Here is a 19177-nt window from a genome sequence, read left to right as displayed (position 1 = left end):
AAGGCAACCTAAAAGTTTCTCACGGCAAGAAATGTGATATTCTTCAGTGGCCAAGTTGGTCACCTGATTTCAATCTAACAGAGCATGCTTTTCACTTACTCAAGGGCAGAGCGACACAAACAAGGAGCAACTGGAGGTGGCTGCACTAATGTTTTTCATTTAAAATTTCCACAGTCAAATATTAAATATATTATTGAGAAAAGTTCAAAGGTTTGACCTGTTGGTCTAACATAATGAGTCACTGCATGAAGAAATATCAGGACTTTCTGTTCTATAATAATCAAAATATATTACTTCACAATTTATATGGAACTGAAACATATGTAAAGACCAACAATAAGAGATAAACATAGTCCTTTAAGTAGGTATTGATGGATACATTTGCCACTTTAATGTTGTAGCATGTGGATTAAATGAGATTCATAAATATTTATGTCATGTAAATTATTCAAATGGTATTAATATTGAAGCTATTATTGAAGATGTTATCCTGAACAAAGTGTATGCCTATCAAGTGCTATTTAGTGCTATTTTTCTGTTGTCTTCCTCTTTTGGATTTATTATGGTTGGCAAACATCTTTCAGCTGCATTACTACAATCTGAGCTGGACTGTGGCCCAAAGGTCTGCCATCTAACCATTCTCAAAAAAAGAAAAAGGGAGAATTGCAATGACCAGTATGACCTTTCCTTAATCTTGTCATAACACTTTAGTCTTTCCCATTTTGTCCTCCACAATGTGCGCCCAACTGATGGTTTAGTTAAAACAAGCAAATAAATAAAAACCCCACCCCAAAGCCCTGCTGTGATTACTTTGTTCCATATATTCTTCTTCATCTACCCGACACAGCAAAGAACCCACAGACAAACACATTTGGTGAATTGTAAATAGAATGATTCAGTGCTGCGCAATACTCTGATGCTGTACTTGCTCTGGGATGGATTCTCTGGTATGATGTTTCTTATCTTGACTGGACAAGTTATAATCTTACAAGATAACTTGTGCACACTAAATAAAAGCCCATAAGTGCCTAACACCATCAAATGCATGTGATGGTGATAACTCCACTTATCAAGTTTTATTTTCACCTTGGGTGGTCATAAAATAAAATTCCTTCTTCTCTTGTGCATAACTTGAGCACTAACAAAAGGACTGTATAGTAGTATATGTGGTGCAGCAAGAAATTTCCACCTATTTACGTGCTTGAGCAGCACAGATTTCACTGTATGACATTCTGAGGTGAGAAGAAAACATAATTAGCTGGGTTTTCTGACACTGTTACATATAGCGTTGTAGTAAATTATATATACAATGTGATGTGTCGACACATAACAGCCATCTTAGCAAAGAACCAATTTTAAATTATACCTTTGGGGACTTTGTTATTAGCAGCCTTTCACAAAAATGCATAATTTGTCCCCATTTCTTTTGTTGAATCTCCGAAAAATGCCAAAGAAGGTGATTACCAAAGACAGATAAGCTGGAAATGTGGCAAATCTCAGTATGGTGTGCATATTGAGGAAACTGGACAGGGGAAGGACAACAGAAAAAGCAACCGGCTTAAAGAACTGTTTGCAGCTGATGAACAGTATCTGAAAATCATGTCCTTGAGAAATATGGGGGGAAATGCAGCAAAGATCTGACACAGAACACCTGAGATTTATCTGGTCCTTCAGAGATGCATTTGGTCTGCTGAGCCCTCACCAGAAATGGTCTCAGTTAAAGGGTGCCTGTCAAGAAGAGAAACAGGGAGAAAGGACTCATGTATCAAGAACTAGATGTAAACTAAGTGGCAACAGGTCTGATGGAATGATTAGTGTAAATTTGACATTTTTGGTTCAAATTGTCACGAATATGTACAGAGGAGGTCAGGAGAAAGGTACAACAGTGAGTATCTACAGCCATCTGTAAAACACGCTTGAGGCTCTGTTATGGTTTGAGACTGCATTTCCGCATTTCAGTGATGTTTGGGATCTTATGGAAATTCATGGAATTATGAATCCAGAAAAGTACCACAGTGATCCCAAACACATTTCCAATGCAGTTAAAGCATTGATGGATCCTCAGGTGTCAATATTATTGAAGCAGTGAGGGATCATCTTGAAAAAGAACAGAACAAAAGGCAGCCAACATCCAAAGAAGAGCTTTGACTGTGTTTCAAGAAGCCCGAAGAACTATTCTTGAAGACTACTTAAAGAAATTACAATAAAGTTTGTGTAAAGTTTGTGTCAGGCTGTGTTAAAGAATAAAGACAATCATACCAAATGCTCCCTCCCCCAAATAATTTATTGTTACATTTATTGTTATTTATTACAATTGTTTAGTGAATTGTATTATCCTGCCCCAAAATGAGTCGTTGGTGGGTGAGTACCCGTGCCATGAACAGAAGAGTCTGTTATCTCATTTGACAGTATCTATTTTTCTTGGTATTTCTGATTATTTGATAAAGTCTATATTATGTTAAAGTACATCAAATCTAATTAAATAAATAAAAATTTGAAAGCGAAGGAGAGTTTTTTTCACACTTGGATTTAGCTAAAGCTCATTGGGTGTGCAGGTAATATCTCTGTATAAGAAACATTTTTAACGAAGTCGTGGAAGTCTTATTTTTAGGGGTTACCTGATGGAATACTGCCACCTGGGGGGATAGTTTTTTTTTTTTGGAAGGTAGGTGTCTAACAAATCATCTTAATTAATTAATTTTAGCACATTCTGATATTAATTAAAGTGTGATGGTTGATTTTTTGTTTGCTTGTTTTTTGCTGGCATTTAACTTTTTAAATATAATAAAATTTCCTATAATGTGTAGATTTTTAAGTTGAGCTTAACTATATTTCCGCCAGGGGTAGTTCTGCAGTAGTTCAACTTCTTCCACTGTTAAGTAATCGGTAGTTTGCAATGCTGCTTATGGGACTTGAGTCCGCATTGAAAACTAGGTCCTTATAAGGACCCATTACAGTGTATCCAGTTCAAACGTATTTGATTGTAAAAAATAATTTGCTGCTTCAAAAATACAAAAAACAAATACATGTATTATACGCCGAAAATTACGTGGTGTGTGATAGATTAAAACGTGTAGCCTAACATATTGTTCGAATTTATTAATGTTGTCAATAATTTTGATCAGGCTTTCTGTTCGGACAGGCGTTATGTGTATTCCTCTGGCAAGACCCCTATGGGATTAGCAAAACAGTCCAGAGATGCGGATATCTTTTGGCCACCGCTGAATGCAGTCTCCGATAACTCCTGTCATCTGCTATGTGTTGTTGCTGTTCCATACGCGTTCTGATAGTTATCACGGTCTGCTGAGAATTTTAACATCCCTGGCTTTGACTGGAGCAGGAAAACCGACGCGACTCGGTTAGCTCGTTACCTAGCGTGTCAGAAGGCTCGACGACATAATAGATTGTCCTGCTGCTGAGAACGCGGTGTGCTCTTCTTGTCAGATCAACCCAGGTGTCACCCAGTGTACTATCGCTAATTTTCAGAGAGTATCTTCGTTCCGCCGTATCGTTCACTGTTGTCTTTGTTATGTAATCGACTGCTTTCACCGTGAAATGTAGCAGCATACAGCAGCTTGGCCAGTCTTCAGTGTCTCCGCAGCGTTAGCAGAGCACTGCTCTCACTGCGCTGGCTAAAAATACCACTGTAAGGCCCCCCTGCTCGCTGCGCCTCCAAAAGTGCTGGACTTGTCCCTGTTGGACTTCTCTTTTCTGGTCACCTTGCTCGCAGTTTGCCACTCTACATGGTCACTACAGTGAATTTGAGACGACTGGTAGAGCGAGTCGGGCCCCGAGGTTGTGAGCCGAGCTGGTCTGATCTAACGTTAAATCGTACCAGCTGCTGGGCTTCAGTTTTCCAAAGGAACGGCACTCGGCTTTGGTTGCTCTGTAGCCGAGTATCATTTTTCCCCGATGGCCTTTTCCTGTTATAACTAGTAGTATAGAAAGCCTTGGTGAAGCCCGGGGTACTTTATAAAGGTCAGACAAGACACAAACGCTTCGTTTCCACTGTGTTCAGTCTGAGTTTGGGGAGGCAGACTTCATCTGTCCGGAGCACAAAACCATGTCGGAGGATAACAATGCAGACAAATTCATCAAGGTAACCTAAAATGACACTTCTTCTGCTTGGTTACTGGTCCACTCAAGTGATGGAAATATTATCTTTTTAAAGCTGTTGCTCAATGCATGCTACATGAAGAGCGCAGTTTTATCTTGTTTCATGAGACAGTCATAAACTCATATTTATTGACAGCAGATGAGTTTTATGTGTGATTTGCATGGCAGAAATGTTGAACATGTTTTAAAAAACATAATATTCATTTCTTAGTTTAAACCCATTTAACAATGGTCATGATCATTAACCAGCCTTACTTCCCTGCAAACTGGATCTGGGGTTTGTTCCTGGCTGGCTCCCCTCAGTGTGTCATTGCCTGGCATCTATGTCAACAGTAAAATGTGATCTGGAGTTGCCCTGGCCCCTGCTTTCATGGTTGGGCAAGAGGTACTCTAGAACTGGAGCACACGTTCGCTGAGTAGCTTTTTGCTTAACCCCGACTCTGTTTTATCAATTTCCTGGCTCATTAAATCAAATGCTGGGAAATAATCTTGCATGTTTCCTTGCTCCAGAAAAAAAAAGTATTAAAGCATTACAAATCTGCGTAGTTTTTGATCACTCGTCCTTCAAGTTGTGTGATTAAAGAACCCTGGACTCCCTCTTAAAGTGATGAGATCTGTTGACTTTGTTAGGTTGTGGGGGTTTGCTGACATCATTTGGGTCCCCTTAGAATGAAAAGTCACTGCAAATCAATAGAGTTGTTCTGTTGACTGCGTTTATCTCTTAGTGAAACCATATGGAGGGGTGTTTTTCCAGAATGACAGTGCTTCTGTCTTTTGGTTCAGTGAGTCACCAGTGATTCACTAAACCTCACATTCATCAAACATAGGGTTTGATGAGTGTGAACATCATGTGAATCATATGCTATGGCTTTCACAATCAGCAAGTCTAGTCCCAATTAAACAGCTATGGGAGATTTTGGCCGAATACTCCACCTCGACCAAATAAGAGGATATCTTTTTTTGGATTACTTTAATAGTGTCTTGACACGAAATCGCACTTTCCTGGTTGTCAAGCTGTAGTAAAACATTGTCAAGTGTTGCAACAGTTATATTTTAATCAGCCAATGTTCACATGTCCCAGAAAATTATGTTATAAGGAAAAGGGACTAATGCCAAAAATTTCTGGCCTCAAGTTTGGGGGTTTGTCAAAGAGAACTTGATTTGTTTTATTTTGATTTTTTTTAGTTGATTACTGAACTTGTGTGGGTGAACTTGTCTTTAAATAATTTATTTTGGCACCAGTAGTAGCAGCATGATTTTCCAGGTGCATTTGTGTTATAGCAGCCAAGCTGTCTTTTTTCTAAATCTTTTTTCTGTCAAGGAATGGTACTATTGTGAAACTAGAGCCCATAGATGTATAGCTATTACACCACCCAGTGTTAACACAGTAGGGTTAATGTGTTTCTTTCCATTTAGTATAATGTAACTAGTATCTGCAGTAGTCTTTTGAATATATGTTATGAATATAACATACAGTATGTATTATAATAAACATCATATTCTGTGTACTGGTATAATCACTGCCTGTGTATTGGCATTGATCAAATGTTTGGGGGGGGTTTAGTTTTTTTATACAGTATTTTCTTTTCTTTCTCGTGAGCTAATGATCATAAAGCATGACATACCCCGTGCTGACTGTTGTGAAAGGCACAGATGATTCATAAACTTAAGCCTAGGTCTTTTTTTTAACATTCCTGTCTACCACGGTGGTCTGCCTTTTCTTCAATGTTCTGATATACTATATGGTATTATTTTGTCTTTTTAACAGGAGACATCTATTTTGGACGAGTACAACATAAACTGGACACAGAAACTGGGAGCTGGCATCAGTGGCCCTGTCAGGTAAGTCTTTTTAAAAAGACTTTTCTTTATTCTTGACATTTTATCTTTTCTGCTGCAGTCTGTTGGTGCCAAAATGTGGAACGGGATTATTTTTCTTGAACTATGGCCAGTGTGAGGAGTATTACACAACCAGGAAACATTATCATGATATCTGTTTGTGATTGAGAAATCACCTTTTACCTGTGCTTCTGACGTCTATGGAAATGAGTTATTGTCATTTATTAGTGCTACAGAATCCCACAGGGAGAACTCTTAACACTTCTGGGTTAAACACAACTGTGAGAACGCAGTCAGCGTTAACTGAGGTTACAGTGTAGTTTTGTTTATCCTGAAAATAGATTATTGTGATTCAGAGTATTTTTAAGTAAAGTGATTTGATTGAAGAGGGTGGCAGAGATTGTTGTGTCCCCATGCAGTGCATGATTAAATCTATGTATACATCTGAGTCTCTGAATACACCGCAGAGTCGATGTCAGAGCTGATTTAGATTTATTTGTTAGCTGAGCTATTGACTAGACAAACACGTCTGTATGCATTTCTAGCGGTTCTCTTGCATTAAATTTGCTGTTGCACAGCCTGACCTTATCCTTGGCACGTTAACACATTAAAAATTATAAAAGGACCAGGTGCTTGTCACTTGCTTTAACTGACTGGACCTACTACTCGTGTGTAAGAACATTGCAGCTGGGAGCTTAAAATGTTTGGCACAGGCACGATTTCTGTTGTTTTTGGAGGTGGCTCAGTTGGCACAAGCACAGTCTATGTAATTGCAGCATGGTGGACTTGAATCCCACCCAATGCACGTATCCCTCAAAACCTCAGTGGAAGTCAGTTAAACTGGACTCATTATGTTTTCATTTTGTTATGTTCATGTACACCATATAATAATGGATTGGATTTATATAGCGCTTTTCAAGGCACCCAAAGCGCTTTACAATGCCACTATTCATTCACTCTCACATTCACACACTGGTGGAGGCAAGCTACGGTTGTAGCCACAGCTGCCCTGGGGCAGACTGACAGAAGCCAGGCTGCCATAGCGCGCCATCGGCCCCTCTGGCCCACACCAGACTGTTACTGTTACCATATGAGAAAAAGTATTAGGCTACCTAAACATTACACCTAAAGGCGATTTTCTGACATCATATTCTATTAATATGAGGCATTAATATGAAGTTGGTCCCCATTTGTGGCTATAATAGCTTCCACAATTTTGGAAAGGATTCCTGCAAGATTTTGGGATGTGTCTGTGGGAATTTTTCACCCCACTCGTTTAAAAGAGCATTTATCAGATCAGACACTGAAGAATCCTTTGGTTACTGGTGTAACCCCAGTTCTCTGAAAACCAAGTGAGGTATCTCACTATGGGGAATGACCTCTGAATGACCATTCAGGCTCCACTACCACAACGTCAGAGCAATGACTTCAAGGACATGGGGTTTCCTGACCCCCTTTGTAACAGTCTCTAGCCCCCCACGAGAACCTGGAGTTCTTCAACTCCTAAGAGAAGCATGGAGAAGACGAGGAGGAGGATGTTATCATGGATATCATCAGAGATGATAATAATGAGAATGAGGATGATGCTATGCTGCCCTGGCATCTTGACCTGACAGCTCCATTGGCAGGGAAGCTAAGCCCTCTCCATCTCTCCTGCGAAGTCACTCTAAGTGAGATATGCAAGCATACGTCAATCAAGCTGTCCATTAGCTGGTCTATAGCTTCTAGTTTATCCCAAAGGTGTCAGGGCAGACAAGTTCTTTCATAGCAGAGTCAAACATTAAAACTCGAAAAATGGAACTAAGAGGCCCAGGTAGACCCCAGAAAAAATAGTCCCATAGCATTATTCTTCTTCCACCAAACTTAACACCTGGCATAGTGCAGTCAGGTCAGTAATGTTCTCCTGGCATTCTCCAAACCTAGACTTGTCCAGAGTCCAGTAGTGGTGTGCTTTACACCACTCCATCCAACACTTGGCATTGTGCCATAATGAGGTAAGTATGTGTGCAAGTAACCTCAGTTACTCAGTTCAGTTTCAGATGTTTTTGTCTCTACTCTTGCTTCTTTATGGCGTCAATGATAATATGGTCGTTTCAGGCATGCAGCTCTGGCTGTGAGCACAGCAGCTCCACACAGCTGCTCTGGAAGACAATCTGTTAGCAAGAGGCAGCCAGTCCAAAAGAAAGTTCCTTTAACAGGACGGTGGCCCTAAGCAGAGTTTGGGAGTTCAGCATTTGTGCCCATTTGTGCAGGTTCTTTTGGCATTGCAGAATGAAAGTTTAAAAATGCGTAGACATGCTGTAAAATACACAGCAGCGTGTGGGCATGGTAGGTTTCTTTCAAGCCTGTTGCACAAGCCTGTTGCGCCCATATTGATGGGAACAGTTGAGAGGGACAAGAAACATGAAGTGCGAGAAGCGAGTGGAATACAACAAATGGTCAGACTCGCTGGGATTCAGTTCACAGACTCACTGTTAAAAGCATTACTACCCATGTGTTGTGTAAACTAACAGCTTAAAATCGTAATCCTCTTGAAGAAAGTGAGTTTATTTCCAATTCCTTGGCTTTGTTGGGTTTAGTCTACTGGTGGATACACAAGGGATCAATTATAAAACATAGCAGTTTGCTTAAGTCGTCCATTTCCCTTCTATATTCCTCTAATTGTCTTCACACTGTAAAATGGGGAGTAATCGATCACAGGAAAGCTTATACCGCATATGAATAAGTAGCAATCACTGTTATAAATGACTCCTTTTAATATTAAAAATTAGTAAACGCTGCATTGCCCTGCTTCACTGGGATATCTGTTCACAGGAATGACTTTTAGATTCATTCTGTTTCTGCTGAACTTTACAGAGAGGCAGCAGCTCTGCCAGCAGATTTAAGTCTGTTTATGCTATACACAGTCTTTTTAGTGCAGGTCTGTCTTGCTGATTCTAGTTAGATGCCAGTGGTAATATATCAGTGTCTGCCACTGACTTCTTCTGCTCATTCTGCACTTTGAGGCTATCATTAGTCTGGATCAAGCGAGAGCAATCTGTTATTACCCAATGTGTATATTTTTGGCCTTGAGTGATGAGAATACAGTGAAATTGACTCATCAGGCCACCATGTAAACATGCTGGTATGATTCATGCTATTTTTTTTTGAGCAACTTTTACTCACCTCGTGTTTTATATTTCTAACTCGGTTTTTTGCTCAGAACTCTTATTACTTCCTTCTTACCTGCCTCCGTCTGCTAGCACATTCATGTCTTTTACTGTATCCCCCACCACCGGACTAATTCTGTCATTCATTTGGGAAGGTATTGGTTTCTAGTGAAGTGAACTTTGGCCAGAGCTGAATGTTTCTCCCAGTAATACTTTAATAGTGTAATCTGAGTTCAAAGTAAGTGTTTAAAGTGAATATTTGAGCCCCTGTAGATTAGAGGAGAGGGAAAGGGAGTTATTAGATTCTTCCAAAAATGAATTATGTATCTGCACGTTTCATATTTAATGAGTGTGCAGTTCAAAATGTGGATTGAGGAAACCCATTTCCAGGAGTTATTTACTTCATTTTATCCTTGTGACGATGAAAAATATGCATCCACAGATGACTTTTCCTTTGGTTTACTCTACATACAAAGATGCAGAGCAGATTCACCATTCCCACAACAAACTTTGATATTTACAAAATAAAGTAAATCCAGCTAGTCAGCTGATGTCTTCTCTGTGCTTCTGTTTGGCCTTATTTAATTCAACATCAGATCATATCCAGGCGGTATGTAGGAGTGTAATAGTCTAAAACACCACGTTAGCACACAGAAACTACCTTTACAACTTTAAAGTCTTTTAAATAAAATAAGAGCGCCTATGCAAATATAAATTCAAGCTTTACAGATAAAGTATTTACACATCCACAGATTATAAATATAAGTCCTAAAGTGATTAGTCTATTAACAGAAGAATATTTATTTTAAATAACATGCAAATAATTAGTTGTCTGCAGACAAAATATATATCTGAAACTAGGTCTGTGCAATATGACCAAAATCTCATATCCCGATATCAGAATTCTATCGTCCCGATACCGATATAAATCACAAAAATGTAACATTTTCTGTAAATTCTGTGGATCTCGGGCAGCTCGACTTGCGGAAAGTGTTTCCAGCTGCGCGTCATGTAGCTGGAGTCCAGTGTTTTAACAGATGCATGAAACTATACATTTCTAGACATAAGTTGTAACGGCCGCCGTTTTCTTTGTATTTATCACACGGCGTGCTGCGGGGAAAAGCCTGTTCTAACGTTTGAGTCTAAGGTTTATTTTTTAGCACCTGGCGGCTCTTTTTTTACTTCTTATCCGTAAATAATCTGCTCTTTCACGTGATTCAGTTTATTTTGTAAAGTCTCAACAGGATCTTGAGCTTTATTGTGAAAGGTTTATGTGGAACATAAACAAGCGGACACGCGATGGTTTTAACGTCGTTGTTGCTAACGACAGCCACTACAGTGACCATCAAAATAATGAAAAAGTATTACCGTAAACAGTTTATTTTGCGACACCAAGGAACAAATGATAGCGTAAAATGAAACATAGACGTTTTTATATCGTCATCCGATATATATCGTTATATGAACAGCCCTATCTGAAACTGTAGATACTGTTGAATTATGTTTTTTATCTACTTTAAAGCTTTTTGTAAGGGTGAAATGGCATCTCAAGTTAAAAGAAAAAGAAGTGTCCAGACATTGTCAGCCTACACATTGTCCCTCATTGATATCAGCTGTTTTGTTTAAGTAAAGGACACTGGACACTGGACACTGTCTGGCATTTTATTTGTTGTGGATTTGGGGAATGCAGTTTTATCTGACTGGACTTGATTGTAATCTTGTTTCTTAATCAGATAGGTAGATGGGAATGCTGTAAAATGCTTGGATGGTTGTTTTATGTGACATAGTGGTTTAATGATTTCACCTGTGACCTCATGTAGAGGAGCTGGTTGCAGGTATAAGAGAGACGCCTTTTAATGATTTAGTGTGTTTATCAGGATGTTGTGAAAAGCTGGCAAGGCTTAAATCGTTTTCAGGTGAAACTGTAAATAATTAAGCCAATTTGCTATAAAGTTATGTCAATAACGTGTTAAAGAGTTTGCACAGTTTTTAGGTTTTAATCTGAATATATTAGATCACGTAATACAGATGAGTGACAAGCAGAGCAACTGATTGTTAATAGAAACACCAGAAAATTAGAAAAGTCCTGTGAGTTTAGATATATTTAATTCCTGATTGTTAGCACAGGCACACATCTGACACGTCTATCATGGTGCGTGGGGTGTTTGTCGATACTTGTTTTCTTTTTTTGCAGAGTTTGTGTGAAGAAGTCAACTCAGGAACGCCTGGCCCTGAAGATCCTTATTGATCGCCCCAAGGCCAGAAATGAGGTTAGAGGAAACACTGTCATGGCTGTGATTAATACCTGCTGTTTGTTGTCTGGGGCTGTGTCAGCATGCTTTGTTCTGCCTGCCTGTTATCAGTCTGTATTAATTCCGGTTTTGTTTGTTTTTTCTTCCTTGCTTCTCTTGTACTTCAGCCTGTTTGTATGAGCGCCTTTGTCTGCAACGCTGTCTCCCTGCAGTGAACAGTTTGTCTTAGCAGCCTCTCCGTGTCATTAGCAGCCCCGTGTTTTGATCAAGCAGCTTATGCAGCAGTTAAGCAGTGCAGTCAAAACAAGCTACACAGACTTGGTGTTGGCGTACTGTCTTTGTCTGTCTTGCAATCTGCTTTTTTCTGAGTCTGACACTGTATAATTTCCGATGGTCTAATTATTTAGAAGAATTCTTGGTATTTGCAGCTGCTTAATTTGCATTTACATTTGCAGAATTTGTCAATTTTTGGCATTCATTGGTAACGAATGTGCATTAGTTGACTCATCTGCTTAATAAAACCAGTAAAGCAGTGGAAACGTGTAATAAAATGATTTCTGTGTCAGCTTTGATGTAGTTTAAACATTTGAATACTAATAGATGTCATTGATCTCACATTAAATTTCTCTTTTTGCCTGGGAAGTGCCGACACTGCACATCAGAGTGACTGTACTGATGATATGATGCTATTCTCTGTTGCAATGACTTTAACCTGGCTTAAACATGGAGAATTTAAACTTAAGAGAGTTACTCTAAATTCACTTTGCTTGTTTTCTCTCCAGGTGCGTCTCCATATGATGTGTGCCAACCACCCAAACATAGTGCAAATCCTGGAAGTTTATGCCAACAGTGTTCAATTCCCCCATGAATCCAGCCCAAGGTGAGGCGCTCAGTCTGTTTTTGTAGGATTCAGTGAATCTCTTGTCATAAAAGAAAGAATTTAACATATCTCCATCTCCTGGTTTTCACGGTTTCCTCCAATCGTTCTTCACAGAGCGAGGCTCCTGATTGTTATGGAAATGATGGAGGGTGGCGAGCTGTTCCACAGAATCAGTCAGCACAGGCACTTTACTGAAAAGATGGCCAGTCAGGTCACCAAACAGGTAGGTGAACAGACCTAACTGTGGTCCACCTTTATCTTGTGTTTTATGACATCGTCTGTCTTTTCCTTTAAAGCTGCAGTAACATGTCACACAGCCTCGCCTTGTCATTACTACCTGCTGTTTGGATTAAGTGGCACACACCAGTTCAACCCTAGGCTGTTTTTAATAAATCTATAGATGGTGTCTCAGTTTTATGTCTCCCTCCCTGTAGATCAGCCAAGCGTTGGAGCATTGTCACTCTCTAAATATTGCACATCGTGACCTGAAGCCAGAGAACCTTCTCTTCAAAGATAACTCTCTGGTAAGCTCCTGATGCTGCGTTGTTGCACACACAGATGTAAATACTGCAGTTTTGAAGTAACGTTAAAGCTGCCACAGCCAATTACTTTTAGCTAATTAATTATTTATACAAAATACAGAATGAAATGCAAAAGAGTAGAAGCTTTGCTAGACTTTTCAACACAGTGGATCAAAGGGTTTTTTTGGGGGGTTTTTTTTCTCAGACTATATCTAGCAGAGTTTGGCAAAGATAATGTAGAATTAGAAAATCTGCAGTGGCTGTGACAGACTTGGAAATCAATTCTGCTCTGGCAGCAATTTCAGTAATGTCCCAAAGGTGTTCCAGCTAAGAAATCCCATCAAGTGAAACTCCGTGAAGCCCCAGAGAAAATATCTTACATGAAGTTGCTAATAAAAAGTTTTTATGCTCAAAACATATTCGTATCTCTCATTCGGTGATTCTGTCTGTTCTGCAGGATGCACCTGTGAAGCTGTGTGACTTTGGCTTTGCCAAAATCGACCAAGGAGACTTGATGACCCCTCAGTTTACTCCTTACTACGTAGCACCTCAGGTTAAAAAAAAAAAAGATGCACTTGCTTTCTCATTCCACTGACGGCTGACACATCATTAACGACTGAATGCATCATATCTTAATGATGTATTCTGGCCCTGTTTTCTGTACAGGTACTTGAGGCTCAAAGAAGGCACCAGAAGGAAAAGTCTGGAATTATACCTACCTCACCCACTCCTTACACCTATAACAAGGCAAGACTCATATCTGGGATTCCTGCTGCAGGTGCGTCAGGCCTGGTTCACTGGTGAATTATTTTTTAAAAGGTTTCTTTTCTGTCTACAGAGCTGTGACTTGTGGTCTCTCGGTGTGATTATCTACGTAATGCTGTGTGGCTACCCTCCGTTCTACTCCAAGCATCACAGTCGCACCATCCCAAAGGACATGAGGAAGAAGATTATGACCGGCAGCTTTGACTTTCCCGAAGACGAGTGGAGCCAGATCTCTGAGATGGCCAAGGACATTGTACGCAAGTAAGTCTTCTTCCTATTTCTATTCTTTGTCTACCTACAGGATTTTTTTCTATAACCTAATAGATTATCACACGTCCTTCATTATGAAACGATTTCAGACCTCAGTCACCTTTTTCTTAAATATTAAGTTTGTATGTATCAGAGTTCAGATGAGCAGCTCCAACATGAGAAATAAATGGAAAATCGGGGTGCCACTTTAGCTCTCTGAGGGCACAGGGCTGGGTTTGTCTTCATATGATCTTATTTCCAGCTTCCTGTTGTTTCTCTACTCTCCTATCACAATAAAAACTAAAAAAAAGCCTTCAAATGATCTAAAATAAATAAATGACCAAAATAAAATTAGATTAAAATAGTCATTCACGCCAATAACACTCTGCACAAGTTTTGCTTTTTGCCATGAAAACTCTTTTAAATGTCCTTCATTGTCCTTTGTGACCTTTTCTTTATAATTGAAGAAAACTGAAGAATCACATGACCCCCATCAAGCCCCCCCCCCTTTTTTTTTTTTTTGTGAGTAGGCACAGAGCCTAATAACAACGAGACTTTGCAATCCCTACTGTCGTAACCATTATCTCTGATTTATGGTTTAGGTTTGTCAATCCAGTTGATGCAAAGAATACCTGACTTTGTCCAGCATATTTTGTAGTACACCCCTCAGCAGACTCATTAACTCTCCTGTCATCTTGTTTACCCCATATTGCCTTCCTTTTCTCCTCTGTCTTCCTTGTGTTTATTCGTCCCATCCCTCTGTTAGTCTCACTCATTCACTCTTTTTCTGACCCACATGTATTTTCTGTTGCCTCTTTGTTTCCTCCCTGCAGGCTGCTGAAGGTGAAGCCAGAGGAGAGGCTGACAATCGAGGGAGTCTTGGCTCATCCTTGGCTTAACTGCACCGAGGCTCTTGACAACGTGCTGCCCTCGGCACAGATGATGATGGATAAGGTGAGTGCATTGCGTCAGTGATCTGACTGGCAGAGGAAACTGCTAAATGAGTATTCTTAATTATTATAATATAACAGACGTATAGCCCTCCTTAGGCAGAAATTTAGATACCAGCTTTGACTGTCCTCTTTCTGCTTCCCAGGCGGTAGTTGCAGGGATTCAGCAGGCCCACGCAGAGCAGCTGGCCAACATGAGAATTCAGGATCTGAATGTCAGCCTGAAGCCCCTAAACTCTGTCAACAACCCAATCCTCAGGAAGCGGAAACTTCTAGGGTATAGTTGCTGTTTTGTTTTGTTTTCTTTGTGTGTGTGTGTGTATCCAAAGTTTTTTTTATTTATTTGGAAGTCCTTGTATTTAAAAAAAAAAAAAAAAAGAAAAAGAAAAAAAAAAAAGATCTGCTCTGAAATATGTTTTTCTGTCCATGTTGCAGCCCAAAGCCCAGTGACAGTTTCTTCATTCACGACCCAGAAAACGGAGGGGAAGACTCCAACGTAGCACTGGAAAAATTACGAGATGTCATTGCACAGTGTATACTACCACAAGCTGGTCAGTAAACCCACGCCGGTATACAACTAGCATTTTAATGAAGAAGTATGAAAAGTTGTGCTGGCTTGTTGAGTTTGGTGTCTGTTTTTCACTTCAATTCAACTAAGAAGCATTTTGGCAGTCTGTGATGAAAAGTAAACATAAGTACAGAGGAACAGATGATCAGCTAAGCTTTTTTTTTTTTTCCAAACCTTTAATTGGTTGTAACGTAACTTGAAAATGCAGAGAAACTCACTGATTTTTGAACATTTATGACTAATAATTGCTGGAATTCTAATCAGGCTGTATAAGGTTATAGACACTCACTGACCACTTTATTAGGTACACCTTTCTAGTATTTTGTTGGACCTTGTTTTTTCCTCCAGAACTGCTTTAATTCTTCATTAATTCTTCAGCAAGGTGCTGGAAACATTCCTCAGAGATTTTGGTGCATTTTGACATGATGGCATCAAAGAGTTGCTGCAGATTTGGCATGATGGATGTGCAGGCAGCAATCTCTTGTTCCACCTCAAAGGTGCTTTATTGGACTGAGATCTGGAGACTGTGCAGGTCCTCTGAGTATAAAGAACTCATTGTCATGTTTAAGAAATCAGTTGGGGCTTTGTGACATTAAGCTGCTGGAAGCAGCCATTGGAAGATGGGTACACTGTAGCCATAAAATCATGGATATCATGAGCAGTAACACTGCCGTAGGCTGTGTTAAACTGATGCTCACTTGGTATTAAGGGAGCTAAAGTGTGCCAATAAAATATCCCCCACATCTTTACATTGTTCAATTTTGGTGAGCCTGTGTGACTTACAGCCTCTGTTTTCTGTTCTCAGCTGATGTGATTGGCTCCAGGTTTGGTTTTCTGCTGATGTAGCTCAACTGCTTCAACATTTGACATGTTGTGTATTCAGAGATGCTCTTCTGCATACCTTGGTTGTAACGAGTGGTTATTTGAATTACCGTTGCCTTCCTGTCAGCTCAAAGCTGTCCGTCTAGCATCAACAAGGCATTTTTTAGTCTCTGTAAACGCCAGAGATGTTAGTGTGCGAAATCACTTTCCTTCCCTGTGACTAATTTTTTTGCTTCCATGTGATTGGCTGATTAGATATTTGCATTAAGGAGGAGTTGAATAGGTGTACCTAACAAAGTGGCCATGGATAGTGTACATTAAAGTCTATATGGAGTCTGCTTGTGATTTTTTTCTGTTGACAATGTTGCACATCTCTCAGAGAGGGGAAAAAAACAACAACTTCTGAAGTTAAAAAAATAATAATTTTTGTGCAGGAGAGAACGAGGATGAGAAGCTGAATGAAGTGATGTATGATGCCTGGAGGTTCAACAGAGACTGTAAGCTGCTGAGGGATGGCCTGCAGGGGCTCAGTTGGGACGGTCAGTGTTGCTTGCTCTCTCTAAAGTCATCCATGTTTTTTTTTCATTCACTTTTCAGGTGTGAGCTTATGTGTGGTGAATGAATAGCTTATTGCAAAGATCAGAAAAGACTGTATAAACAATATCGCTGCACCCCTAATTATTCAAATTGACAAAAATCTACAGAAACCAGATTAATTGTCTCTGTTATTATAAGATTAGGGGGAAAAGACTAAGCATGGCTCTCATTTAGAAGTGTAATTTTATTGTTACCAGTTACCAGATCCTTAACCAGCAGATTTTCATTGCAGGACGAGCCTTCTCCGATAAAGTCGACCGCTTGAAGTTGGCTGAAATAGTGAAACAGGCCATCGAAGAGAAGACAAATCTCCAAGAATCTCATTAGCAGCTGCTGTCTTTCTATCTTCTTTTTATATTGTTTGTTATTACCCTTTTTAACTCATATCTGTAAAAAAGCTTTTTTATGTATAAATTTTTTTTCTTTTCGTAAATTTACTTGCAAGATTTATTGTCAAACTGTTGCAAGAGCTATTGTACAGCTGTAGATATATTTCAAAGATGACTCATTGGTACTATAAAATTTTTTTTTATGGATACTTGCAAAGAACGTGGGGAGAAAAAAACCAACAACTATATTTTCATTTTTGCAAAAAAAAAAGAAAAAAAAAAAGCAAGACCAAAAAAATGAAAATCTGTGAAAGAAATTATTTTCTGGGAGGAAATTTTTATTAGCTGTTTGTCCAGCTTATTCAAGATGTCATGTGTTTTATCCCAGTTATTTCATTTTATTCTATTTTATGTTATTTTATTTTAACCTTGCTAAGGAATGTATTTATTTAAACAAAATTCCATTATTTTATACCTTACTCGTAGGTTGGGGTCCGAAAGTTGACAGAAGCACTCTACAATGTGATTTTGTTCTTCCACACACCTTTAAAATCTCACGCTAGAGAGAAATGGTCTGAAGCTTTGGGTTTTCCGTCGTCTCGTGCGTCTTTCCCTCGACCTTTGTTGTTTAGAGGTTGGGGAGAAGCAGAAATGCGGGTAAAAGAAGGCATCATAAATCAGAAAAATGGAGGCAGATTTGCTCATTTTTTTCCACAGTACCTCTCTTCCAACTAAATTTATTAGTTATTAAATTGTTTGAGCCAAAAAAATAAAATCTGAATACCTTTTTTATGAGCTTTAGTTAAGACGTTCTCAGACTTTTTCAAAGCCCCCCAAAAATCCCCCTCCCCTTTCAAAAACATTAATAAAAGTAACAATGTGTTTTTCTGATTTCTGATGGTTTGGATGAGAGTCCACTGTTTTATTTCAAGTTGTTTATCTGTGAAACTGACACAATCTCTGCTGCTTTCACGTCACAGTTGTATCTGCTGGAATTTAGACCTGCATAGTTAATATTTGAACTCTTTCCTAGCAGGAGAGGTTGTTACTTGAGCTCAAAGAAACACACACACAAAAGAAACCCCCCTGGTGATTTTGGTCCAGTGTGGTCTTAGACCAGAGCAGATCAGGGGGGAAGGACTGGATTTCAGTGTTGTAACTTGATGTTCAACTGAATGTGCAATAGGGGCTATAATGTGATCATGCCGCCCCCCCCCCCCCCATGCATGTACATACTGAGACCGTACTTATCTAATGTGTCAGTATTACTGTTTATCAGAGGCCTTCCATGTTTCATGTCATTTCATTTCAGAGGTTTGAATACCCAGAAATGTCCCCACATCCTCACCCTTAAGGTGTGATTAATGTCATATTGTTAGTTGACTGGTCAGAGTGAAATCTTCACTACACTGTTTGACTCTTGTGGTCTACTCATATCTAACAATAATATCCTTTAAAAGAGGCGTTTGGAGAAAGGGTTCCTCTTAAGGTGTTTGAATGAGGCCACACTGAGTTTGCTGAACAGCTGGAAATGTTTATTTTGTGTTTTGGAAAACCTCGTCTGTCCTGAGATAATTCTTTGATGAAGTCTTTTACAGAACTTTTTCTGTGAACATAAATTCTTGTCAAGATTACTGCATTAACTATGTGATCTTCATTAAAAAGAAGTGTTTCTTCTGAGTAATTTGCAAACACTGGTGCAATATATCATCACTGTCATCGCTGCTCTCTGACTTTTTCTCCCCTTTTTTGGGGGGACATGGTCAGATTTTAAACTCATTGCATTATCATAAAAAAAAGCATAGTTTCAGCCTAAATGTCTGCTTTTCTTAATATTTATTTCTTTGGAGGCAGGAGATGGCAATCATGTTGAAAGCTGATACGAACAAAAAAGTGCAAGTCTTCCTTTTTATGTCTGTATTCAAATTTAGGTGGCGCCGACAATTGGGTGGGATCATTTTCACTTTCTTTCAGTTCCCCTTAATGATAACCACAGCTTGTGTTTAAAAAGGCCTTATTCAAGTTTCACACTCAAATGTGCCTTGTTTGAAAGGGCGGCATCTCCATCCTTTACTTAGTTGGAAATAATTGACAGGAATTAGAAGCTTCTGGCTGTAATTTGCTGGTTTTTTTTATATGA

The 19177-nt window shown here is 39.3% G+C and overlaps 1 protein-coding gene across 1 annotated transcript; it reads left to right on the top strand.

Annotated features, from left to right (window-relative positions):
* The first annotated feature begins 3174 nt into the window (after window positions 1-3174).
* mapkapk5 (MAPK activated protein kinase 5) lies at window positions 3175-18721 on the top strand. The gene is made up of 14 exons (XM_085425907.1): window positions 3175-4099; window positions 5885-5958; window positions 11299-11374; window positions 12139-12236; window positions 12351-12459; window positions 12671-12760; window positions 13215-13310; window positions 13424-13504; window positions 13596-13783; window positions 14605-14725; window positions 14868-14998; window positions 15157-15272; window positions 16546-16650; window positions 16941-18721. Exons 1-14 carry the CDS (start codon window positions 4064-4066, stop codon window positions 17033-17035), a joined length of 1416 nt encoding a protein of 471 aa, XP_085282033.1. The 5' UTR covers window positions 3175-4063; the 3' UTR covers window positions 17036-18721.
* Window positions 18722-19177: the final 456 nt, after the last annotated feature.

Source organism: Rhamphochromis longiceps, linkage group LG12 (assembly GCF_057381845.1).
Source record: "Rhamphochromis longiceps isolate RC_006_pf linkage group LG12, R_longiceps_female_GT1.1, whole genome shotgun sequence".
Classification (NCBI taxonomy): Eukaryota; Metazoa; Chordata; class Actinopteri; order Cichliformes; family Cichlidae; genus Rhamphochromis; species Rhamphochromis longiceps.
Note: the sequence above shows the minus strand (reverse complement) of the source record. Positions and strands in the feature narration are given on the sequence as shown.